The sequence below is a fragment of the Nerophis lumbriciformis genome, linkage group LG08 (assembly GCF_033978685.3).
Source record: "Nerophis lumbriciformis linkage group LG08, RoL_Nlum_v2.1, whole genome shotgun sequence".
In the NCBI taxonomy this organism is placed as follows: domain Eukaryota; kingdom Metazoa; phylum Chordata; class Actinopteri; order Syngnathiformes; family Syngnathidae; genus Nerophis; species Nerophis lumbriciformis.
The window spans coordinates 39,647,656-39,673,092 of record NC_084555.2 but is presented as its reverse complement, the minus strand read 5'-3'; the positions used below and the strand labels follow the sequence as shown (position 1 = coordinate 39,673,092).

The following is a 25,437-nucleotide window of genomic DNA, read 5'->3' as shown; positions in this document are numbered from 1 at the left end:
AAAACACCACTCAACCAATGGAGAAATACAGTAGCAGTAATCAAATGGTTCAACAACATCCAAGACAAACAACAGCACAACTTTATCTCCTTTGATATCGAAGAATTTTACCCTTCCATCACGCAAGACCTACTGACTCAAGCACTAGACTTCGCCTCAGACTACGATTCAATCACAGGCAACGAAAGAAACATCATCATCCACGCAAAAAACTCCATTCTCATCCACAACAGTACACCATGGCAAAAAAAGAACAATGCAACATTTGACGTCACTATGGGAAGTTTTGACGGAGCAGAAACGTGTGAACTCGTTGGGAGTTTCCTCCTTTCCCAGCTCGCTAGCCTCAATCTGAACCTTGGTATTTACCGTGATGACGGACTGGCAGTGTGTCGCGCCTCGCCAAGGAGCAGCGAGAATACCAAGAAGCGCATATGCCAAATTTTCAAAGAGAACGGCCTACGGATCATGATTGAAGCCAACAAGCAAACCGTCAACTTCCTTGACGTCACTTTCAACCTGAGAAATAACAGCTACCAACCATTCACGAAACCCAACACAACACTCCAATACGTGCACCATGACAGCAACCACCCACCCACCACCACGAAAAGAATACCTACCGGAATCAATAAAAGGCTATCGATGCTGTCATCTAGCAAAGCTGAATTTGACCAAGCAACCCCCCCGTACCAAAAAGCCCTTGATGAAAGCGGATACAATTTCACCCTCACCTATGAACCCACGCCAGGAAACCAGCCAAAAAAGAACAGAAAACGAAACGACATCATCTGGTACAACCCCCCATACAGCAAAAACGTCTCAACTAACATTGGACACAAATTCCTCAATCTGATTGACAAACACTTTCCCAAAGACAACACCCTAAGAAAAGTATTCAACAAGAACAACATTAAATTGAGCTACAGCTGCATGAACAATATACGACAAATCATCTCAAACCACAACAAAACAATTGCAAATGAGCCGTCGGCCCCCGGACAGAGCGACTCCAAAACCAACAAAGGCTATAACTGTCGAAAGAAACCTGATTGCCCTCTCAACGGGGGGTGCTTACAAACATCAGTTGTCTACCAATCTAAGGTAATACGCAAGGACATTAACACATCCGACACATATGTAGGATTAACCGAGGGAGAATTCAAAACCAGATGGAACAATCACAAGGCTTCTTTCAGGAACCAAAACCTGCGAAATACCACAGAATTGAGCAAACACATTTGGGACCTCAAAGACAATAATGTTGAATATTCAATAACATGGCAAATTCTTGCATCCAGCACACCTTACAATAGTGGTAATAAAAGATGCAACCTATGCTTGAAAGAGAAACTGTTTATTATTTACCGTCCAGACCTGTCATCCCTCAACAAGCGCAGCGAAATTGTAACAGCATGCCGCCATAGACGGAAACACCTCCTAGGTAACACATGAGCCAATCACCACGCCCCTACGCCAGCCTGTACCCACCCACTCTGTGCCCTATATAAACCATGGTATGCGAATGCTCCCATTAAAATCTCCTGATGATTGAGGGTACCCCCCCCTCATGAAACAGACCTGTAGAGATGAAATAGTCTTGTGATTTTTTTTCCCACACATACATATATTGCGCTCTACTACGGTATCGAGCACTATTTTTTGGATAACCTTATTAAGACATATATATATATATATATATATATATATATATATATATATATATATATATATATTTGTATGAAATACTTGACTTGGTGAATTCCAGCTGTCAATATACTCCTCCCCTCTTAACCACGCCCCCAACCACGCCCCGCCCACCCCAGACCACGCCCCCACCCCCCAACCCCCCACCTCCCGAAATCGGAGGTCTCAAGGTTGGCAAGTATGCCTTTAAGCTTTCACACAGAACCAGCATTTCTGAACAACGATGAAGAAATATACTTATGTTTGAGTTTCACTTTTGCATGTCATTGCTCATAACTGTGGTGCGTGCCAAGACACTCGATTAACGTTGGCAACATTGATTGATTGATTGATTGATTGAGACTTGTATTAGTAGATTGCACAGTACAGTACATATTCCGTACAATTGACCACTAAATGGTAACACCCCAATAAGTTTTTCAACTTGTTTAAGTCGGGGTCCACTTAAATTGATTCATGGTACAAATATATGCCATCATCATAATACAGTCATCATACAAGTTAATCATCAGAGTATATACATTGAATTACTTACATTATTTACAATCCGGGGTGTGGGATGTGGATGGGGGTGGGGTGGGGTGGGGGGGTGGGGGGGTTAGGTTTGGTTGTTATCATCACTTCAGTCATCAACAATTATATCATCTGAGAAGTGGACATTGTAGCAGTGTAGGTCTGACTTGGTAGGATATGTACAGCGAGCAGTGAACATAGTGAGTTCAGAAAGCATAAGAACAACTATATACATTTGATTATTTACATTTGATTATTTACAATCCGGGGAGGTGGGATGTGGAGGGGGGAGGGTGTTAGTCTAGGGTTGAAGTTGCCTGGAGGTGTTCTTTTAGTGCGGTTTTGAAGGAGGGTAGAGATGCACTTTCTTTTACACCTGTTGGGAGTGCATTCCACATTGATGTGGCATAGAAAGAGAATATGTTAAGACCTTTGTTGGATCGAAATCTGGGTTTAACGTGGTTTGTGGAGCTCCCCCTGGTGTTGTGGTTATGGCGGTCATTTACTTTATGGAAGTAGTTTGACATGTACTTCGATATCAGGGAGGTGTAGCGGATTTTATAGACTAGGCTCAGTGCAAATTGTTTTACTCTGTCCTCCACCCTGAGCCAGCCCACTTTGGAGAAGTGGGTAGGAGTGAGGTGTGATCTGGGGTGGAGGTATAGAAGTAATCTGACTAGCTTGTTCTGGGATGTTTAGAGTCTAGATTTGAGGGTTTTGGAGGTGCTAGGGTACCAGGAGGTGCAAGTGTAATCGAGAAAGGGTTGAACGAGAGTTCCCGCTAGAATCTTCATGGTGCTTTTGTTGACCAGAGAGGAGATTCTGTAGAGAAATCTTGTTCGTTGGTTGACCAGAGGTGTCACTACTTTATAAAGACAGAAGGAAATGCATTTATGATAATAATAATAATCCTGTGTTACTATGATTTGTATTATTAATTGATGATAATTCTATGTCTATCAGATAATCTCTACTTTAAATTCTGAAGGAAACTAGACATATATATAATCGTATTCAAGTTAATAATGACAGGTTATATGATTATTTAAGGTCATATTCTGGCCACTTTATATTGAATTTGTTTGTATTTCTATGCAAAAAAACGTATTTTTAACAAATCCAAATTATTTAGGGGGGTTTATTTTGTAGATATGTTAATCCCATATTAAAAAAGTAAAGTAAAATAAAATGTTTTACATGCCTTTTAAAAAACAGATTTGAACCAAACCCATGCAGTAAATAGTTTTATAGTGCATGTCAACTGTGTGTGTGGGGGTGCAACATTGTACTTTGTGTGGGATGGGGGATCTTTAGGTGTCTTGTGAATCAGTTGCCAGAATTTGCTGCTGGATGGGTACCGAAACTTCCTCTTTAATGGCACCGGTGCCAATGTAAGCAGTAGTAACCAGACTGGAAAAAGGGGGTGGCTATTGATGTTCAGTTTTGGGGCTAAATGAATGAAGACCGCCACCTGCAACAAGTCATGCTTGAAGGTGATATTGTACAGCTAACGTCTTGTGAGTAAAAGGTAGCGTCCTGACGGAGGCACACAGACTCTGATGCTCTTTTTAAACTTTGATACCAACCTTAACAAGCCAATAACAGCCATAAGGTATAACACCACTACAACAATTTAACACGTCCTCATAATTAGGGATTTATATTGTTAGGATTTTATCGATACCTATGCCAATATCGATATTCCTTATCAATACCGTTATTCATCGGTACTCTTATCAGTACTATATGTAATCGGTGTGAATTAAGATATGAAAAAATGCATTTTTTATTATAATTTTTATTAGCACAAGAGCTGCTTTGTGTTGCAATGCTTGGTTTTCAGGCTACGGGGCCTTTGTGGACACCTGATACCCATTTCCTACCTGACTACTCAAGCCAGGGGTATCCAAACTACGACCCGATGGAGTCTTCAGTGCAGCCTGCTAGACATCACAAGTTTTAACGAGGAGATTGGCCTGAGGAGGGTTTTTGCCCAAACTTTGTCCGCCTGTGAACTGAATTGGAGCAATATTGCAGCCTCCTAGTGGGAGTAGATAGGATTTGATGGACAATAACCATGAATTTTGCTCAGAAGGGACTTGAGCACAGCATCAATCCTTATGACCCAATTCAAACAACTTCTCCTACTCAGGGTATAAATGAACTATAACCAACAAATAAAGTCAACGCACTGTCGCACATAACTGCTTGCTGCTCAGTGAACATTGTGGACAATATAAAATGTTCAAGCACTACGTATAATTTAATATCACACATATATAAGATATGCAAAACACTCTCTCCACACTTCCCCATGCTTTGCGCATTGCAGCTGTTTGAAATTTCTGATTGATTACACGACTTTAAGGAGGTCGTCACGGAAGTAAACAAAATTGCAGTCGAAATTTCACATACTCTTGATATTAAACGTTTTTTTGTTTATACTTCATATTGCTTTGTCGTCAGGGTCTGATGTGGGGGGCGGTGTGGGGGTGTTAAAGTTGAAGTAGTTGAAGTTACGTGTTGATGTACAGTCTGTTCTAGTTTGCTTGAATCAATGCAAACTGAAGTGTTATGGTACAAATGGTGGTTGTTACGTCACAGTCAACGCTCTGCTGTGTGGCTAAAAAAAGCGTTGTGAGGTGTGTATTTCTATACGTACGTCTATGTGCGTGCGTGTGTGTGCGAGTGCGCATCCATATAACAACGTATTGGTGATTAATCTAAAAAATATGGCTTTACCGCATGTTGTACTGTACTCCTACATGTTTGACCAACTTCCCTCTTAAATTTGGTATTAAATCATAATCGTATTACGTGTTATTAAAACAGCTTTGTAAACCTGATCACAGATCACTCTGAGACAGCACACATGACTGTATTAAATATTAAAGGCCTACTGAAACCCACTACTACCGATCACGCAGTCTGATAGTTTATATATCAATGATGAAATCTTAACATTGCAACACATGCCAATACGGCTTTACTTTAGCTTACTAAAGTGCAATTTTAAATTTAGCGTGAAAAATCCTGCTGAAAACGTCTCGGTATGATGACGTCTGCACGTGACGTCACGGATTGTAGAGGACATTTTGGGACAGCATGGTGGCCAGCTATTAAGTCGTCTGTTTTCATCGCAAAATTCCACAGTATTCTGGACATCTGTGTTGGTGAATCTTTTGTAATTTGTTCAATGAACAATGGAAACAGCAAAAAAGAAAGCTGTAGGTGGGAAGCGGTGTATTGCGGCAGGTGTTGTGCTGGATAACGCACCCCCGCCGTAGAATGCACCCCCTGACTGTTGTGCCGGATAACACAGCCGGTGTTTCATTGTTTACAGTCCCGGAAGATGACAGTCAAGCTTTACCATTGGCCTGTGGAGAACTGGGACAACAGAGACTCTTACCAGGAGAACTTTGAGTTGGATACGCAGACACAGTACCGTGAGTACGCATGCAGCTGCGGCTTCCAAACATTTGATCGCTTGCCCATACGTGCGTGCCGCTATGTGCATGTCACGTACGTAACTTTGGGGACTTTGGGGAAATATATGTGCTGTATGAACTTTGGGGAGGTGAACGGTACTTTGGGCTGTGGGATTGAGTGTGTTGTGCAGGTGTTTGAGTTGTATTGGCGGGTTATATGGACGGGAGGGGGGAGGTGTTTGTTATGCGGGATTAATTTGTGGCATATTAAATATAAGCCTGGTTGTGTTGTGGCTAATAGAGTATATATATGCCTTGTGTTTATTTACTGTTTTAGTCATTCCCAGCTGAATATCAGGTCCCACCCGCCTCTCACAGCATCTTCCCTATCTGAATCGCTCCCATTGCCCTCTAGTCCTTCACTCTCACTTTCCTCATCCACAAATCTTTCATCCTCGCTCAAATTAATGGGGAAATTGTCGCTTTCTCGGTCCGAATCGCTCTCGCTGCTGGTGGCCATGATTGTAAACAATGTGCAGATGTAAGGAGCTCCACAACCTGTGACGTCACGCGCATATCGTCTGCTACTTCCGGTACAAGCAAGGCTTTTTTATCAGCGACCAAAAGTTGCGAACTTTATCGTCGATGTTCTCTACTAAATCCTTTCAGCACAAATATGGCAATATCGCGAAATGATCAAGTATGACACATAGAATGGACCTGCTATCCCCGTTTAAATAAGAAAATCGCATTTCAGTAGGCCTTTAATAAAAAACAACTGAAGTTACTGTAGTGATTTTGATATCAAATTTGCTTAGATGCTTATTCAAATACATTACACATGTTTAATATCTATATAAGTACAATAATTTCAGAAGTAAATGTATATATATCTATATATATAAAGATATATATATGTATGTATATAATATATCAATATAATATGTATACATATGTACACATATATACTGTATGTATAGGCTATACAGTATGTGTGTACATGTATTGTTACTTTACATGCAGTCGGCTTTTTGGCCCCGGCCAAATTTTTTTAGCCAAATGCGACCCCCAAGCCAAAAAGTTTGGCCACTACTAACTTAAGCTCTCCAGTCCATTCACTCTCACTCGGCGCCAGTTGATTCCTGATGCTTCACCCTTCCAGACGTGTCCATCTCCTCTGCTCTGGCTCCACTCCCGCTCCTTGTTCCTGTGGCTCTGCTACGACTGAATAAGTAAACTGTGGTGTTTACTTATTCCTCTCCACACCTTTTGTGTGTGTCTTCAGTCGTTTTTTTCCTCACTTTTTTTTTGAGTGCACTTTTTGGGGCTTGGGTGTGGTTGGTTTGGGGGGCTGTAGCCTATCCCAGCTTCACTCGGTTACCACACACAGAAAGACAACATTCACACTCACATTCACACACTAGGGCCAATTTAGTGTTGCCGATCAACCTATCCCCAGGTGCATGTCTTTGGAGGTGTGAGGAAGCCGGAGTACCGGGAGGGAACTCACCCAGTCACGGGGAGAACATGCAATCTCCACACAGAAAGACACCAAGCCTGGGAATTGAATCCAGGTTCTTCTTATTGTGAGGCACGAGCACTAAACACTCAGTGCGCCACCATGCTGCCCTGGTTTAGTTCCTCCAGCTTTAAATAGACACGCTTGAAGGACTTGTCTGTGTCACACAACAACCGCATGCAGCCACTTCCACTTTAGTTGCAGGAAGAGCACATTTCACACACTTTTGCAGACATGATTGTGAAACGCAATCGGATTCATAAAAGAAACCGTTTCATATTTCCGTCAGACCCCTGCAGCAGTGTAAAAGCCCCGCATAAGTAATTATTTATTTTTCTAAATACACAGGCCTTAAGGATTTATGAAGGGCACAGGTGTCAAACTTAAGGACCGGGGGCTAGATCTGGCCAGCAGCATCATTTTATCTGGCCCGCAAAACACCTGGAAATGATATGCGTCAATAAAGTAATTAATATTTTGTCACTAAATGTAATTGATTTTTATTATTTTTGACAGAAAAAATATATGTACTGCTTGAAATTGCATACCTTTTAAACTTTATAGTATCCAATATTGTAACAAATATTACAGTATATTATCATACTTTCCAATCATGTTTTTGTCTATATAAAACAGTGACGTGCAGTCAGGGGAGGCAGGTGAGACGGGGCCTCACGTGCCATCATGGAAAGAAAAAATTTTTAAAAAGAAAAAAAATAAATTAAATTGTTATATGTATCCAGTGATTATACTATAAAGTAATTTTCCATTTAACTTCACCAGTTTTAGAATATTTTTTATTCAAAATCGCTGAATTTTCACATTTGCCTTCAAATACTGAGAAAAGACTTGCGGTGAGTCAGCAGCCAGTTGAGGCAGTCACTGAGTTGAGCCTCACCATGGATTGCGCAATGACTCGGCTAACTGCTGGCCTGCTGTGCAGTGAGACCGCATTGCTACATGAATTATATTATACATTTCCATAGTTTAGTTAGCTGAGGTACATAATGTACAGTGTATTTTGTCAACAACTGTATGTGTGTAACGTATTTCTTGTGCTGAGCAATCATAAAACTGCTGCGAAGACGCACTGGCTGAGGCTCGCAGTAATCCCGCCTCCTGGTGGTAGAGGGCGGTAGTGATCCCAGAGATCATTCTTGCGACTACACGGCTGCAGAAGAAGTGACAACAAGCAGCAACAGTTAGCAGCGATCGTTTATTTTTTCCTCTTGCCTGGACTTTTAACATGGAGGATTACATATCTAAACTGGACTTTCAATCGAAGCAGGAGGTAATACTTAAAGGAAGATCTCCATTGAGACGTAGAGACTTTTAAAACTGAAGAAAGATAAGGAAGACTTCTATAAACAAGTTATCGATGCTTTTGTTCAAAAGGAGCTGCGCATGGACTTCATTTATAAGTAAAGGGAAGACCATAATAATGTTTTTTTTTAATTAAATGTGCTTTTTTGTGTGCTACAGTTTGTATGTGTAAAGTTAAAGTTAAGTTAAAGTACCAATGATTGTCACACACACTAGGTGGGGTGAAATTTGTCGTCTGCATTTGACCCATCCCCCTTGATCACCTCCTGGGAGGTGAGGGGAGCAGTGGGCAGCAGCGGCGCCGCGCCTGGGAATAATTTTTGGTGATTTAACCCCCAATTCCAACCCTTGATGCTGAGTGCCAAGCAGGGAAGAATGCTGGTATGAGCTTTTAAACATAACCCGTTAACTGCTGCCAATCAAATGGTGAATAAGATACTCTTTAGGGTTCATATGTTTGTAAATCTGACTGTGATGAAGTCAGTGCCTCACCAGTCATGAACCTCACCGCACGTCACTGGTATAAAAATAAATAAAAATACTTAACTTTACAGCAAACTACCCATCAAATTCATAAAAATTACAATACATTTCACATTGTTCTTTACAGCATATTACTGTAAATTGAAAAAAAACTACTAGTGTTTTTGCGTCAAAATTATGTTAACTGAGCTGCCAGTTTTTGACTGTAAAATCTACGGTTGTTGTTTTTAAAGGTGTATTACGGTCCTTTCGGGGCCGCGGAGGGTGCTGGAGCCTATATCAGCTGCATTTGGGCGGAAGGCGGCGTACACCCTGGACAAGTCGCCACCTCATCGCAGGGCCAACACAGATAGACAGACAACATTCACACTCACATTCACACACTAGGGCCAATTTAGTGTTGCCAATCAACCTATCCCCAGGTGCATGTCTTTGGAGGTGGGAGGAAGCCGGAGTACCCGGAGGGAACCCACGCAGTCACGGGGAGAACATGCACACTCCACAGAAAAAGATCCCGAGCCCGGGATTGAACTCAGGATCTTTGTATTGTGAGGCACATGCACTAACCCCTGTCCCAACGTGCAACATTAACAAAATAATGTTGTAAAAAACAAAGTAAATTTAACACAAAAATTCTGGCAACTAAGCTGTCAGCTTTTTCCGTAACCCCCCCCCCCCCAAAAAAAAAAAAACCCCAACAAACAGGGGTACTGTTTTTCCATCCATCCATCCATTTTTTACCGCTTATTCCCTTTGGGGTCGCGGTGGGCGCTGGAGCCTATCTCAGCTACAATCGGGCGGAAGGCGGGGTACACCCTGGACAAGTCGCCACCTCATCGCAGGGCCAACACAGATAGACAGACAACATGTAAACTGTAAAATTCTCAGTCTACCTAAAACAATTTATATAATTAATAATGAAATCCAGAGGCGTATTCATACGTTATTCACTGTTACAAGCGACCCTCTGATGGCAGTCATAACTGCGATGTGGCCCTCAATGAAAACAAGTTTGACAGCCCTGGTTTAATGCATATCACCCTCCTGCTATAGCATATTACAGTCCAATCACCTTCTCAGTAAGGACACAACCTCCCGTCAGCTTTCCCTCTGGAGCTGCAGAGTCAAGTTGGAGCAAACAGTGCTCAACATGCCCTTAAAAGGTATTTATCCTCATCGCTTGAGCTGCTGCTGCTACTTTGCAGCTCTTTCACATTAGCCTTGCCTGATTTAGACACAGAATGCACAAACCCCCCATGACAGGCCTCTTGATACAATAACTGTTTTACTCAGCGTGCACATCATCTTTTTACTCTTCACTCGTATTTTGGCTCATCAGCTGCATCTGTGAGCACATCATCCGGACACACTGTACCTGGTAGTGGACTACAAACCCTCTTCTGGGATGATCGCAGTCGGCAGATGTGAGTCTCTTTACCAGAGACTGAGTGTGGATGTAAAAAACAGACTGGACTTGAAACCTCTTTTTATAGCAAGCCGCTCTGTGTACCAGATCAGGTGAGAAGACAATTAACTACATCTTGGCTTCTTCACTGAGATTTTTTAGTTTTCAGAAACACTCATCTGAAAGAGAAGATAAATGAACTGGATTCCTCATGTGTCTTTGATTGATTGATTGATTGATTGATTGCACAGTACAGTACATATTCCGTACAATTGACCACTAAATGGTAACACCCCAATACGTTTTTCAACTTGTTTAAGTCGCGGTCCACGTTAATCAATTCATGTCTGCCTGACATTCTGCTTACTAACCATCTTTTTAAATATAACCCTTAAACCAGATGTTTTCTTAAATCAGAAACATTTACACGACCTGACAAAGTTTGCACAACCTCACATTTAGCAGCCATTTTCACTCCAGTGTATCTTATCAAGGGGCAATGCTATTTAAATCAACCTTGGGTACACTTTAAAGTAGTCTGTGTGCAGCCTGTAAAGCAAATGTGTTATACAGTAGTACCTCAACTTACAAGTTCAATTGGATCTGTGATAAAGCTCTTAACTTAAAACACTCATATGTCAAATCAACATTTCCAAGTTAAATTAATTACAATAAATCTATTTGGTATTATCGTATGGATATTATTTTAACATCTTTGGCTGGCATTTCCTAATTCCGCTTAAGTATGGTGCAGACTAACACTGATAGAATTGAATTGCTTGGCCAAGTTGGCGACATGCTTAGTCAAGGTTTTGATGATTTATTTCTTTAATTTAATGAATGTCATCGACTTATTCTCGGTACTTTCCTTCACACCCACTTTCTTCATTCCCATGGTTGGACAACCAAGTTATGTCAATCTCCAGCTATAAGCGAATGCTAGCGATGTTTGGGGCGGATCTTACAGGGTTCACTGTGACATTCGCTTCGCCAACTAATGGCGGGGATGCTAGTAACTCAAATTTTGCTTGCAACTTAAAGCAAAATTAAATTTAAACAAAACAAACAGTTAGCCGAGAGACAGCTCTTATCTAAAAAACCATTATAAGTTGAGGGACCAATGTATACTTAAAATGAGTCAACACTTAGCCATTATTGTCTAAATAGCTGGCAACACAAGTGAGTAGCAGAAAGATGTGTCTGGGGTATGGTGCTGCACGAGTGCTGCCAGCACAAGGAGCTATGGTTCATTAAGGGTAACACGAAAAAGCAATGCATGATCCTCTCCTTTGTGAAACTCCCAACTACACCTCCACAACTACAAGGGCATTGCTGAAGAAGCTGAAGGTAATTGTTAAACCAAAAAAAAATCTATAATGCTAAACAGGCTTTACGCTTACTACTCTTACCTCAATCCGTCAAAGACCAAGGAGAAGGTCATTGACTTTGGGAGGTCGAGTCCAAGGTCACAACCTATTGTGATCGAGGGAGTCGAGGTACAGACCGTGGACTCATTCAAGTACCTCGGGGTGTGGATAGACAATAAGCTGGACTGGACTGTTAACACGGACCACTTGTACAGGAAAGGACAGAGCAGGCTGTACTTCCTGAGGAGGCTGCACTCCTTCAACGTCTGTAAAAAACTCTTGTGGATGTACTACCAGTCTGTGGTACAGTACATCTGAGAAGGACAGCTCCAGACTGGAGAAACTGATCAGGCGGGCCGGTTCTACGATCGGAATAAAACTGGACTCACTGGTGACGGTGGCAGAGAAGAGGACTGTGGAAAAACTAGTGAGCATCCTGGATGATGCCAGTCACCCTCTGCATACTGTTGTCAGTAGCCAGAGGAGCCTGTTCAGTGCTAGACTGCTTCATCCCAAGTGCAGGACTAATAGACTCAAAAACTCCTTTGTCCCACACGCCATTAGACTGTACAACTCCTCTCTGAGGGTGAGGGGGAGTACTAGGATGACAGGGGATACAAAACAATACCAGTGCAATACTTTTTCATAACATGGTCACTACTGCCTAGTTTCTCTTGTTATATTCTTATTTTACTGTTATATTTTTATTCTCATTGTTGCTTTTTATTTTTATTCTATTGTAATATTTTTCTATTTTGTTTCCATTTATACCCCCATTATTTACTTTTTACTTTTTACAATTTTGTACACTGCTGCTGGAATTAAAATTTTCCTGAGGGAACTCTCCTGAAGGAATCAATAAAGTACTATATATCTATCTATCTATCTATCTATCTAGTTTTTAAAAAAAATCCAAGTTTCCTTTCTGTAGTATTGCCACATGACATGATACTGAAAGTATTATCGAAAAACTTCACTTAACGAAAACGGTCCAAATCAACATTTGTTGTTTCTTTCAAGCATGCTATTTAGACTTAAGAGTTGGAAGATGAGACAACAATGTATGTGTGGTGATAGAAGTGTGCAGTGAGTCAACAGCCGTAACATAACTCTACACACTTGTTTTGAGGAAATGGAGCCTTTTTGTGCAGACAGGCATTATGGTCACGTACTACGAATAAGAATGAAAATGCAAACCCTGCAGCAGATAACAGGAAGAAAAAAAGGTCACACAAGGGCCAACGGCGTTGCCATAACCATAAGTTGATATTTTCTCTTTGCGGAAACCAACAAAATGCAGAAATGATGACTTTACTGCATGCGCTACTGTACTATAGGAATAGGATGTGTTCAAAAGTCTATTTGCATTGCAACTTCCATTCAAAAGCTGATATCCATGTAATAATAACTGCTTAATAACAATTCAGAGAAACCTCCATTATTTATCAATTATAATTAAACCTCATGTATAGCTTCTTTCTTAATATTTTATTTGTGTATTGGGAAATAAATGTCAGTTTAGAGGCTGTAGTATGGTCAGCAATGTACTTTTTTAAGTGCATTATTTATAGGTGTATTATGCAAATGTGTACTATTTATGTGTATTATTTAAATGTGTATTACAGTACTTTGATCAATGGTTTCATCCAAGGCACTTCTACTGTACAGTACTTACATATAGTGGCCAATCAGACTTAATAACTATATTCTGTGTTGTACGTATATAAAATGCACATTCCCACAGAAAATACATTATGGTGCAAAATCAAATTGCATAGCATAGCTTGGACCATAATTATATATGCAAAAAAAATTAACAAATCTAAATTTACAAACATGTCTAAAAACATAACAAATATAAGATATGAAGACAGTATATGCAGTTGGATTCAAAATTGACCCCAGCTTTATTTTTATAATGTCCGTGGCCCGGATCATGTGTTGTTATATTCTCTTAGTTTTGGACTCCCTAAGTTCCTGTTTTTGTGCACCCTTGTTTGTTTTTAGTTACCATGGGTGCTTATTATTGCCACCTGTCTCTGATTGGTGCTCGGGACGCTCACCTGCTTACCGAGCCCTAATCAGAGGGATTATTTAATCCTGCCTTTGCCGGTCAGTCGGCCTGGCTTCATTGTTTGCTTCATGCCAGAGTTAAGTGAGTATTCCTTATCTCTAGTCTATGCCAAGTGTTAGCTTTAGTGTCCAGTGCGATCGGCACGTTGTCCCTTCGGCTTGTTTTCTGTTTTTGTACTTCTTTGATTTTTGAGGAATAAATCATGTTCCTACCTGCACGCCTTGTCCATCTGCATCCCGGGGGAACAAACCCCGCAGTAAGGTGCGACCCCCCGCCATGACAGAACAAACTTTAAATAAATGGTAATACAAAAAACTAAATGTTTTGTTGATTTATTGCAAATTACTTTATAAACTGTAGTTTATTTGCAATTATATTTAGAAGGGCTGATTAATTCTTAGCATTTTGTAGAGTATACTGTAATAGCAACACACAACGGCCTTGTGGTTCGAGTGTCCGCCCTGAGATCGGTAGGTCGTTAGCTCAAACCAAAGACTATAAAATGGGAACCATTACCTTCCTGCTTGGCACTCAGCATCAAGGGTTGGAATTGGGGGTTAAATCACCAAAAATGATTCCCGGGCACGGTCACTGCTGCTGCTCACTGCTCCCCTCACCTCCAAGGGGATGGGTCGAATGCAGAGGTACATTTTACGACACCGAGTGTGTGTGTGTGTGACAATCATTGGTACTTTAACTTAAACTTTTTAATGAAGACAAATAAAAATATAAAAAATATATTCAAAAATATATTCAAAAAATAGTAAAAATAAATACAAAGTAGTTCTAAAATCAGGTTTGCTGCTGAGAACGTGTGTGTGTGTGTGTGTGTGTGTGTGTAGTGCCTAGGTGTGCATTAAGAGTGCAGGAATAATAGATACCATAATGATTTAATAATAATGATAATTATGATGGTGATAATAATAATAATAATAATACAAGTACCTCGGAGTCTTGTTCACGAGTGAGGGAAGAGTGGATCGTGAGGTCGACAGGCGGATCGGTGCGGTGTCTTCAGTAATGCGGACGCTGTATTGATCCGTTGTGGTGAAGAAGGAGCTGAGCCGGAAGGCAAAGCTCCCAATTTACCGGTCGATCTACGTCCCTATCCTCACCTATAGTCATGAGCTTTGTGTTACGACCGAAAGGACAAGATCACGGGTACAAGCGGCCGAAATGACTTTCCTCCGCCGGGTGGCGGGTCTCTCCCTTAGAGATAGGGTGAGAAGCTCTGCCATCCGGGGGGAGCTCAAAGTAAAGCCGCTGCTCCTCCACATCGAGAGGAGCCAGATGAGGTGGTTCGGGCATCTGGTCAGGATGCCACCCGAACGCCTCCCTAGGGAGGTGTTTCGGGCACGTCCGACAGGGAGGAGGCCACGGGGAAGACCCAGGACACGTTGGGAAGACTATCTCTCCCGGCTGGCCTGGGAATGCCTCAAGATCCCCCGGGAAGAGCTGGACGAAATGGCTGGGGAGAGGGAAGTCTGGGCTTCCCTGCTTAGGCTGCTGCCCCCGCGACCCGACCTCGGATAAGTGGAAGAAGATGGATGGATGGATAATAAGAATCACAGCTCTAAAGAGAAGATCATCTAAGTAATGATTATTAACATTTAATCAGAAATGCAACAAATTGGCAATTCCTTATGTGTAGTGTATGAAGGGTATATTATTTTCCTATCTAATCAGCTCGTTTAAATAGCAAACGTATATGCAAACAACAAGGCAAATGACTGTGTTCTACTCAGGCAACGTTATCTGAATGTGTGTGTGCGTGTGCGTGCGCGCGTGCGCAGGGGGGTGCGTGTGGGCGTGTGCGGGTGTGTGCGTGTGCGACATATAGGCATGAAGCCTGCAGTGTGTCTCCTCACAATAAACTCCCAAAATAATGTGAGCAGACACAGTCTCACCGCCCGCCTGCCTGCTGAACAGCCTCAGTGCTCGCGTTTGTTCACCGCCACCACCTCCCAGTTAATCATGACCAAATTCAGCTATTCGGAATATCTATCCCAGTTTCGTCACGGCAGAAGTAAATGTAATAACGACGATGAGGTAACGTCCAGACTGACAGGAGACAGCCGCGGAGTGAATCACGTGACATCAAAGGACGAGTGAGTCTTTCCTTATTAAATGATACACGTGCGATGACATAGAACATGTCTATTTAAGTGTCTATATTAATCCTATTATTCATAACCGCACTATGTCTGCCAAAAGGTGGTTTTATTATGTAGTATTGTGTTCCTTTGTTATCTATCTTATTGGTCATTTTGAGTGCCACTTCCGGTTTACAGCTAATGACGCAGGGATTGTGTTTTTTGTTGTTGTTGTTTACATTATTTCTAGTCATAATGCACACATGTTGATGTCCAGAAAATAATAAAAAGAAACAAATATATATTGATGATAGTTTTTGCCATTGATTAGAATATATGTGTTAACTGAAAAATAAAGTAAATTAATAAGTACATGTGCAATAATATTAATAGTGATATTGATACATGAAGTAAAAATAAAGAACATTCTGTATTTTAAATATGTCTATATTTTCATTTAATGAAACAAATATACATAAAATAATCAAAATAACAATAATACAATGCAAATTTAAAGTTAATAAGACATATGTATTTTTTCATTGGAACTAAGTAACTAAAATATTTATATTTTTAGTTGAAAAGACTTCAAGTTAGTTTGTAAATAAAAAAACTATGAAAATATAATAATAATAATAATAATAATTATTATTATTATTATTATAACAACAATAATATAATAATAATTGAAATTTGGTAAAACACTAAAATTAAGTTAGTCAGATATTTGAATTAAAATATAGTTTTGTACATTCAAAATTGAAAATTAATTTAAAACAATCAACAACAAATCTAACCCAATGTTAACAAGTCCAATCAATAGTGCAATAAATTGTCAGATTAGGTTGTGAATTGTGCATGTGTTACTGGCCAAAAGGGGAATAATAGAGTTGGTTCCATCATGGTAACTGTAAGTACACTTTTCTTTTTCTTTTTTTTTTACATTTACCAACACTGAGTCTTATCGAGACATATGTTGCATCCCATTAAATTAGAATATTTTTGAAAAGTTAATTCATTTTAGTAGTTTATCAAGTTTAGCAATCATTCTAGAATGTATATCTGTTATGTGCACAGGAGGAAGGAGACGGCACAGGCAAGAGAGACGTCGTTAAACTCTCTCTCTCTCTCTCTCTCTCTCTCTCTCTCTCTCTCTCTCTCTCTCTCTCTCTCTCTCTCTCTCTCTCTCTCTCTCTCTATATATATATATATATATATAAATATATATATATATATATATATATATATATATATATATATATGTATATAATAAATGTGTTTAAATAATCAAAATGTGTATGTGTGCGAGTATGTGTGGAGATTACCTGAAGAGTGTTACCCGCAAGTGTTGAGCGAGGTGCGGTAGTCCAAGGGGGCCAAAACAAGCTCGGAGATCCGAGAGACAGACGTGAGGTCGAGAGGAGGAGGGAGGCGTCAAAGTCCGTGTCCAGGCGGAAAGTCGAGATCCAAATGGGGCAGTCAGAGAACCAGAGGGGAACACAGGGAGACGAGACACGCAGCTCGTCACGCAGGAACAAAGGTTTGCTGCCAGAAACTACAAGGGGAACACAATACCAATCAACACAGAGCGGGAGAAACACAGAGAGAGAATGCATAGAGCTTGATAATCGGCTTACTGTACTGGAAAAAATGACTACGTTCTTGCCCAGGATGCAGGTTTGCACTGGTTTAAGAAGGCAGGTCTTTTCATTAGCGACAGGTGCGTTGAATGCTGATTGATTGCAGTTGTGCACCGGCGCAGCTTCTGCAGGAGTGACGCGCGCAGGTGCGCTCTTGGAGGTGCACTCAGCAGAGCGCACTGATGAGTGGGTATTGGAATGCACCCGGGGCCGTGACAATATCCAATCGAATGACCACATTTTACAACTAATAAATACCCAAATTCACTATCTCATGAAAATAGAAAACTTGTCAAAAAGTGCCTTACTGTAAACTACAGTACTAGTTTACACTGTAATCAGAAAATGAACTGGTCTTAATCTAAAGTGAACTCCCGAATTCAAATAAAGTTTGCACAATATAGTAATTTATTGAAAAGCACTTTTTCTCAAAAAGAGACTAGTTTTTGACATAAAACAACATTTTTCCGGTAGCTACAGACATACAGGTCCAGCTATGATGTACACACAGAATACAAGCTGAAAGTGACAAGCAGTTTGGAGCAATCAAATATGGTTAAAATATGGTATGCAGTTGTTTAGGGCCAAAAACACTGACATAATTAAAAAGGTTTTGACCATGTGGAAGTCAATTTAGATGTGCACTCTTTATATTTTCAACAACTATTTGGAACATTGGACAATTCAGATTGGCTTATGTGCTGTTTACTTTGGTTAACTGCATGTAAATCAGTTTATTTTCCTCCCTCTTTTAGGGATGTTGACCCAGTGGTCCTTGTCATCGGAGGGGGCGACGTGGAGGCTGTTAATGAGCTAGCAGCCACTTCTCCTCATAGCCTGATGAGGGAGAACCCAGAAGGCTGGATCCCTTTGCATCATGCTGCATATAGAGGGCAGGCTGAGTGCTTGAGGACCTTACTTAAATGTATTTTACTGCAAATTCCGAGTATTCCTACTTTCAAACAGACGTATTTGCTTCATAACCTGCATTGTGTGATGTTTCTCGCTCCAGTGCATCTAAGTTCTGCAGACAAGCGCACCTTGCAGGAACAAACGGCTTTGCTGCTTGCGGTATCTGGTGAACATTTATCATGTGTGACATATCTTCTGGAGTCTGGAGCTGATCCTGACATCAGTGGCAAGAATAAAGAAACCCCTTTGTACACAGGTATGACTTGTGGATTATACGCTCATCGTTGATATCATGACCAAAAGCAAGGTTGTCCAAAATGTGGCCCCAGCAGCAGCTCATTTTCATTGGCCCACAAAATACTTTGAACATGTAACTGATTGATTATTAATGAGATGTATTCGCTATTACACAGTTTTGCTTGATCACTTATAGCACAAATCTAAGATGTACATTAGGGTGGGCAAAGACTGGTATTGATCCAATACCAAGTAAGTACAGAGACAGTATTGCCGACACTGAAATCAACCTTTTTTCACTCAAGATTTTTTAAGATCACAGAATGATTTTGTGATTTCGTCTTTATGTTGTTGAATATAGTAAAAAATAAACTATTTTAAATATAATAAAAATAAACCAATAAGATAAATAGATATACAAGCTTATTTATGAAAAATGTTGTAAAATATAAATATGGCATTATAGGACAATGTAACAATATTAACAAAATAATACAATTATTCCCTAGTAGTAAGGGTATAATAGAGATAGCTATTCCTTAAGTCTAATGGTAATACTCCGATCTCACACCAATCTAATCCATACTAAATATAGTAACAATATTGATTGATTGATTGAGACTTTTATTAGTAGGTTGCACAGTGAAGTACATATTCTGTACAATTGACCACTAAATGGTAACACCCGAATAAGTTTTTCAACTTGTTTAAGTCGGGGTCCACTTAAATTGATTCATGATACAGATATATACTATCAGATATATACTATCATCATAATACAGTCATCACACAAGATAATCATCAGGGTATATACATTGAATTATTTACATTATTTACAATCCGGGGTGTGGGATGGGGGGTTAGGTTTGGTTGTTATCATCACTTCAGTCATCAACAATTGACAACAGAGAAATGGACATTGAAACAGTGTAGGTCTGACTTGGTAGGATATGTACAGCAAGTATTGGACATAGAGAGAGTGAGAGAGAGTTCAGAAAGCATAAGAAAAAGTATCTACATTTGATTATTAACAATCCGGGGAGGGTGTTAGTTTAGGGTTGAAGTTGCCTGGAGGTGTACTTTTATTGCGGTTTTGAAGGAAGATAGAGATGCCCTTTCTTTTACACTTGTTGGGAGTGCATTCCACATTGATGTGGCATAAAAAGAGAATGAGTTAAGACCTTTGTTAGATCGGAATCTGGGTTTAACGTGGTTAGTGGAGCTCCCCCTGGTGTTGTGGTTATGGCGGTCATTTACGTTAAGGAAGTAGTTTGACATGTACTTCGGTATCAGGGAGGTGTAGCGAATTTTATAGGCTAGGCTCAGTGCAAGTTGTTTTACTCTGCCCTCCACCCTGAGCCAGCCCACTTTGAAAAAGTGGGTAGGAGTGAGGTGTGATCTGGGGTTGAGGTCTAGAAGTAATCTGACTAGCTTGTTCTGGGATGTTTGGAGTCTAGATTTGAGGGTTTTGGAGGTGCTAGGGTACCAGGAGGTGCATGCGTAATCGAAAAAGGGTTGAACGAGAGTTCCCGCTAGAATCCTCATGGTGCTTTTGTTGACCAGAGAGGAGATTCTATAGAGAAATCTCGTTCGTTGGTTGACCTTTTTGATTACCTTGGTTGCCATTTTATCACAGGAAAGATTAGCCTCTAGAATGGAACCTAGGTAGGTGACCTCATCTTTCCTGGTGATAACAATGTCACCCACTTTTATAGTGAAGTCATTGACTTTCTTAAGGTTGATGTGGGACCCAAACAGGATGGATTCCGTTTTACCCAAGTGTATGGATAGCTTGTTGTCAGCGAGCCAGGTGCAAGTTCTGCAGAGTTCAGCACTGAGGATTTTCTCCACCTGTGACTTGTCCTTGTCTGATATCAGCAGGGCCGAGTCATCCGCAAACAAGAACAATTCACAGTCGCATGCTGATGACAAGTTGTTTATGTATATTAGGAACAGTAAAGGCCCTAATATACTGCCTTGGGGGACTCCACAGCTTACTGAGAGGGAGGGGGGACACGATGCCGTTCACCTCTACCACCTGTTCCCTCCCCTCCAAGTAAGATTGCATCCAGCTCGATGAGGTTTTGTCAAATCCGATTGCTCTGAGCTTATCCAACAGTATAGCGTGGTTAACAAATAATATTAATTAAAGGCATTCTATTATATTGCTTGTATTCCGTCACGTGACTTCTTCCCGGAAGTGAAAAACAGTGGTAGTCAACCAAGCCAAGATAGCTGTTGTGCAACAAGCAGCCCGGGAATTATCTGAGTATGCAAGGGGCCTAGATCTTCCTACAAAAAGCAAATATGGGCATAAAATCCAACTATACAATGTAATAGATCCCTATATGTTATCAAAAGATTTGTCATGTGATCCCAAGGAGACATATTGAGCTATTTTGTGCTCCAGACGTCATTCTACATGACAAAAAAGGTGAAAACTTGGAAAAGCATGGAGGTCTACAACTTCTTTGTATGTGGATGGGTCAAGGAAATTGGTATCAAGATGCTCCAGGATAAATCATGCATCATTTTTCCTCGAGTAAGTTTGCAATTCATGATTTAACTATGCGTCTACAGTCGTATTTGTTGCTTTGTTGTTGTTGCACGCGCCGTTTCCCCATCTTTATCAAAATATAACTATGGATCTCAATGTTGTGTATGTGCTGAATGCTTCAATTATGATTGTTGTCTTTGGTTAAAGCTCAACTCTTTTAGTTTTTGTTCACATTTTGCTTATTTTATTTAGACTCGGCGACTTGGTGTGTTACCTAACACTCGTAGCAAAAATGCGTTTGAACAACTCCGAAACAAGATAAAATACAAATAATATTAAGATAATACTTAAATGGGAAATACTAAACATTAAAAGTATATCAAACAAACCTTAAACAAAGAGATCAGTGCAAACTTGCGTGTTCTCTGGTCCCTTTGGAATGAAGTGCGTGCCACTTTTCTGGTCGTCTTTCGTAAAATCTTGCACTCTTCCACCCTTCTTGTTTACCTCTCGAGGAACTCTGAAGAAACTTTTATGCTTTTCACGATTTGAACGATTCGTAAAGTCTAAAAACAACGCAAGCATAAGGGATTTTTCTTTGAAAAAGGCTAAATGGCACCCAGTACACATTTGACCAACAGGCATCTTACGTGAGCCGGACGTGACGTTGTATCTAAATCCAAGCAATAGTACATTCAATTGTTTCAGCAAAATAAAGTCAATTGTACAAAATCCATCCATCCATTTTTCTACCGCTTATCATCTCGGGGTCACAGGGATTGTGGAGCCTATCCCTGCTGCACTTTTTACCAACAAGAACAACACATAAAATAAAGATATTTAGAAAAATAGACATATACAACAACTAAAAAAACTATTGATCTTATCACTCTAGTATTAGTCTGATACTGATACTACACTTATCGATACTGTCGATACAGCCCACCTCTAATGTTCATGAATTGATAGTTTAGCATAGATTGACCTAATTTGGATTATTTTTACTATATGTAAAGTGCTAAATATAGCAACGTCCCCCTGTATCCGGTGGAGGTTCTAGCTTATTTTTGCTTGGCGTCCCCAAAAATGTATCTTTTTTTCCTATCTAAATCAAATCAAATCAAATCAAATCAACTTTATTTATAAACTCTAAACGCCCCATAGAGAATGGTGCCCAGAACAATTGCTTAGTTCTTTGTATGACAAAAAAATATTTGTTTGATTGCTCTGCTTATAGAACTGCACTGCATCATACTAAGAACCTAATATTTTGGTTAACAATAAAATACAGTAGCATAGTAGGCCTAAGTATTCATTGAAATCATGGCAGACCTTTAATTTAAGAAGTATATTTAGTATTTTAGGCCACTGTGACATTACACACAATTTAAACAGTAACAATGTGTTTGAATATAGGAAAATAAAACACTGTACTTTAATTAAGTGATCTTTGGCACAACTCTAGATGGAGCCTGGCATACCAATAGTGGTACCCGTGCCTCAGTTTGAAAATCACTGCCTCAGATGGAAAGGATCACACATCGCTACAAACTACAAGCTCAATAATAAACTTACAGTATTGTTTGATCTATACCTTTTCAAAACTGTCAATTAAAACTCTGCATTATCGTCCAAAGCCTTTTTATTGGATATGTGATGTGTGTTCATGTGTTGACTATAAAAACATTTATTATTAATGGTAATATTTGTGTGTCGGCAGCCTGCAGGTTGGACAACGTGGACATAGTGAGCCTCCTTCTCTCCTTCGGGGCCACAGTAAACCAGCGATGTGCTCAGGGTTGGACAGCGCTCCATGAGGCCGTATCCCATAGCAACATAACAATGTGTGACATCCTCATAGACGCCGGAGCCACGATTAACCCGTCTAACACGTACAGCGTCACACCGCTCATTGTAGCAGCTCAACTAGGACGTTCAAAGGCCGCCAGTTACCTCATTGGAAAAGGTAACAATTGCTGGCGTGCTCGTTGTTAGTATGAAACTTTATAGTTTGCACACTTGTTTCCTCATAGGGGCCGATGTAAACATGCAGACTTGTGATGGTGCCACGGCGCTGCATGAGGCCAGCAAAAATGGCCACGAAGACATTGTCGCACTGTTGTTGTCCAAAAATGCAGACGCGAATAAACCTGCCGACTCAGGACTGCTGCCTCTGCATGTTGCAGCTCAAAATGGACACCAAAAGTAGGTTCATTAATTTTAACATATCTTCATATTAATACAACCTTTTCATGGCAATATACTTTACAACTAAAATTTAAAAAGTTAGCGATGTAATGAGATCCCTGTTCCTGTTCACATTGCATTCTTGTTGCTAGGTAGAGTTTAATTTAATGGAGCATCATTGTATCCTATTGGCAAGTGATGGATCCAAATCCAACTTGTGAAAAACACCAGACTGCATCGCCAGTTCAGATTAACTAACATTTTTGCAGCTGATTCCTAAAAACAGCAAAGCACTTTTTTATTGTACGGGGTCTTTTTTTTTTACTGTTAATTGTAGTGTGTCCTTCCAAACAGCATAGCACTCTGTTATTTTGAGCACGGGTGTCAAACTCCCGGCCTGGGGAAGTATTTCATCCGGCCTGCGAAACCATTTGAAAATCCACATGCATCCAGCCAGCATGGCATATATAAGTAAATAAGAACTCGAACTAACGTTCGTCTCTCTATCCCTTTCATCTCGCAATATACACACGTTATGTTATGCAAGAGTAGACAGAGGCCACAGTGCTATTAGGGATGGGCAATATACTGTATATATATAGTATTTATATATATGTATAAATATATATATATATTTATATGTATATATATATATATATATATATATATATGTATGTGTGGGGAAAAAAATCACAAGACTACTTCATCTCTACAGGCCTGTTTCATGAGGGGTTCCCTCATCCTGATGATTGAGGGAACCCCTCATGAAACAGGCCTGTAGAGATGAAGTAGTCTTGTGATTTTTTTTCCCACACATACATATATATATATATTTTTCCCACACATACATATATTGCGCTCTACTACGGTATCGAGCACTATTTTTTGGATAACCTTATTAAGACATATATATATATATATATATATATATATATATATATATATATATATATATATATATATATATATATATATATAAAAATATATACATATATACTGTATTTATATATATTTATTCTAGGGGTGTAATGGTACGTGTATTTGTATTGAACCGTTTCGGTACGGGGGTTCCGGTTCGGTTCGGAGGTGTACCGAGCGAGTTTCCACACGGACATATTAAGTAGCGTAACGCACGTTGTGTCAACAATGCACACTGAGGCACAACACACGGCATGCTAGCAGCTAACGGGCTACGATAGACTGACCATACGTCCTCTTTTCACCGGACATGTCCTCTTTTGCGGGGCTGTCAGGGCGGAGTTTCATAAATGCCTCAAATGTCCGGCATTTTGAGTTAGGGTTGCGTGTATTTTCAATGTACGTTCAGGGTTAAGAAGGGGTTAAAAACAAAACAAATTGTGCGCGCAGCAGCATTCGTGAGGGAGAGGCAGAGACAGAGAGAGCGAGAGAGTTATAATAAACGCGCATGCGTCGCCAGGCTCTGCTTTTTATCCATGGATTTATCAGATTTAATTTTTTATTATCTATAACAGGGGTGTCAAAAGTGTGCCCCGGAGGCCATTTGCGGCCCACAGCTAATGTTTTAAAGGCCCACGGCACATTCTAAAAATACTATTAAAATAAACAAAAACATAACAAAAGTGAAATAAAAAAGCTTAAAGGTTAAATGTAATTTAGAAAAAGTTGCAATGTTGACTAATAAAACAAAGCTGTTTTTTTTTCTTTCAAACTGTCAAAACATAATATTGAATCAAAATCAATGTTATTATGAATTATTGACCTATCCAAGGTTCCGATTACTTCACATCAAATATTCCACAAAAAAAAAAAATTTTGGTGGAAGATTTTGCCAATTTAGTTGTTTTCTTACTGTACCGAAAATGAACCGAACCGTGAAATGTTTGTGTACCGTTACACCCCTAATTTATACATATATATAAATATATCCATGCATATATATGCATCCGTATGTATGTATTTATACTTATACAGTATATCTATGTATGTAGGCTAGACATTATAGACAGGACACGCACGCACGCACACGCACGCACGCACATATACAGTACAGGCCAAAAGTTTGGACACACC

At 40.0% G+C, this 25,437-nt stretch overlaps 2 protein-coding genes across 5 annotated transcripts in view; one reads left to right on the top strand and one right to left on the bottom strand.

Moving 5' to 3' along the window:
- Positions 1 to 17,836, bottom strand: part of ccdc197 (coiled-coil domain containing 197) — a 29,249-nt gene extending 11,413 nt beyond the window's left edge. The window contains exons 1-2 of the mRNA XM_061968916.2: positions 17,550 to 17,836; positions 17,238 to 17,467 (exon numbers count right to left, since the gene is read on the bottom strand). Coding sequence (XP_061824900.2) covers positions 17,238 to 17,467; positions 17,550 to 17,792 — 473 coding nt within the window. The 5' untranslated portion in view covers positions 17,793 to 17,836. The remainder of the gene's footprint in view (positions 1 to 17,237; positions 17,468 to 17,549) is intronic.
- LOC133611786 (ankyrin repeat and SOCS box protein 2-like) overlaps positions 10,219 to 25,437 on the top strand; it is a 29,378-nt gene continuing 14,159 nt past the window's right edge. The window contains exons 1-5 of one of the 4 annotated variants that reach the window (XM_061968918.2): positions 10,219 to 10,491; positions 18,308 to 18,477; positions 18,565 to 18,720; positions 22,919 to 23,164; positions 23,232 to 23,403. In XM_061968918.2, coding sequence (XP_061824902.2) covers positions 10,379 to 10,491; positions 18,308 to 18,477; positions 18,565 to 18,720; positions 22,919 to 23,164; positions 23,232 to 23,403 — 857 coding nt within the window. In that variant the 5' untranslated portion in view covers positions 10,219 to 10,378. Of the gene's footprint in view, positions 10,492 to 15,674; positions 15,928 to 17,307; positions 17,453 to 18,307; positions 18,478 to 18,564; positions 18,721 to 22,918; positions 23,165 to 23,231; positions 23,404 to 25,437 lie in introns of those variants that run through there. The other 3 variants (XM_061968919.2, XM_061968917.2, XM_061968920.2) reach the window with 3 other exon arrangements.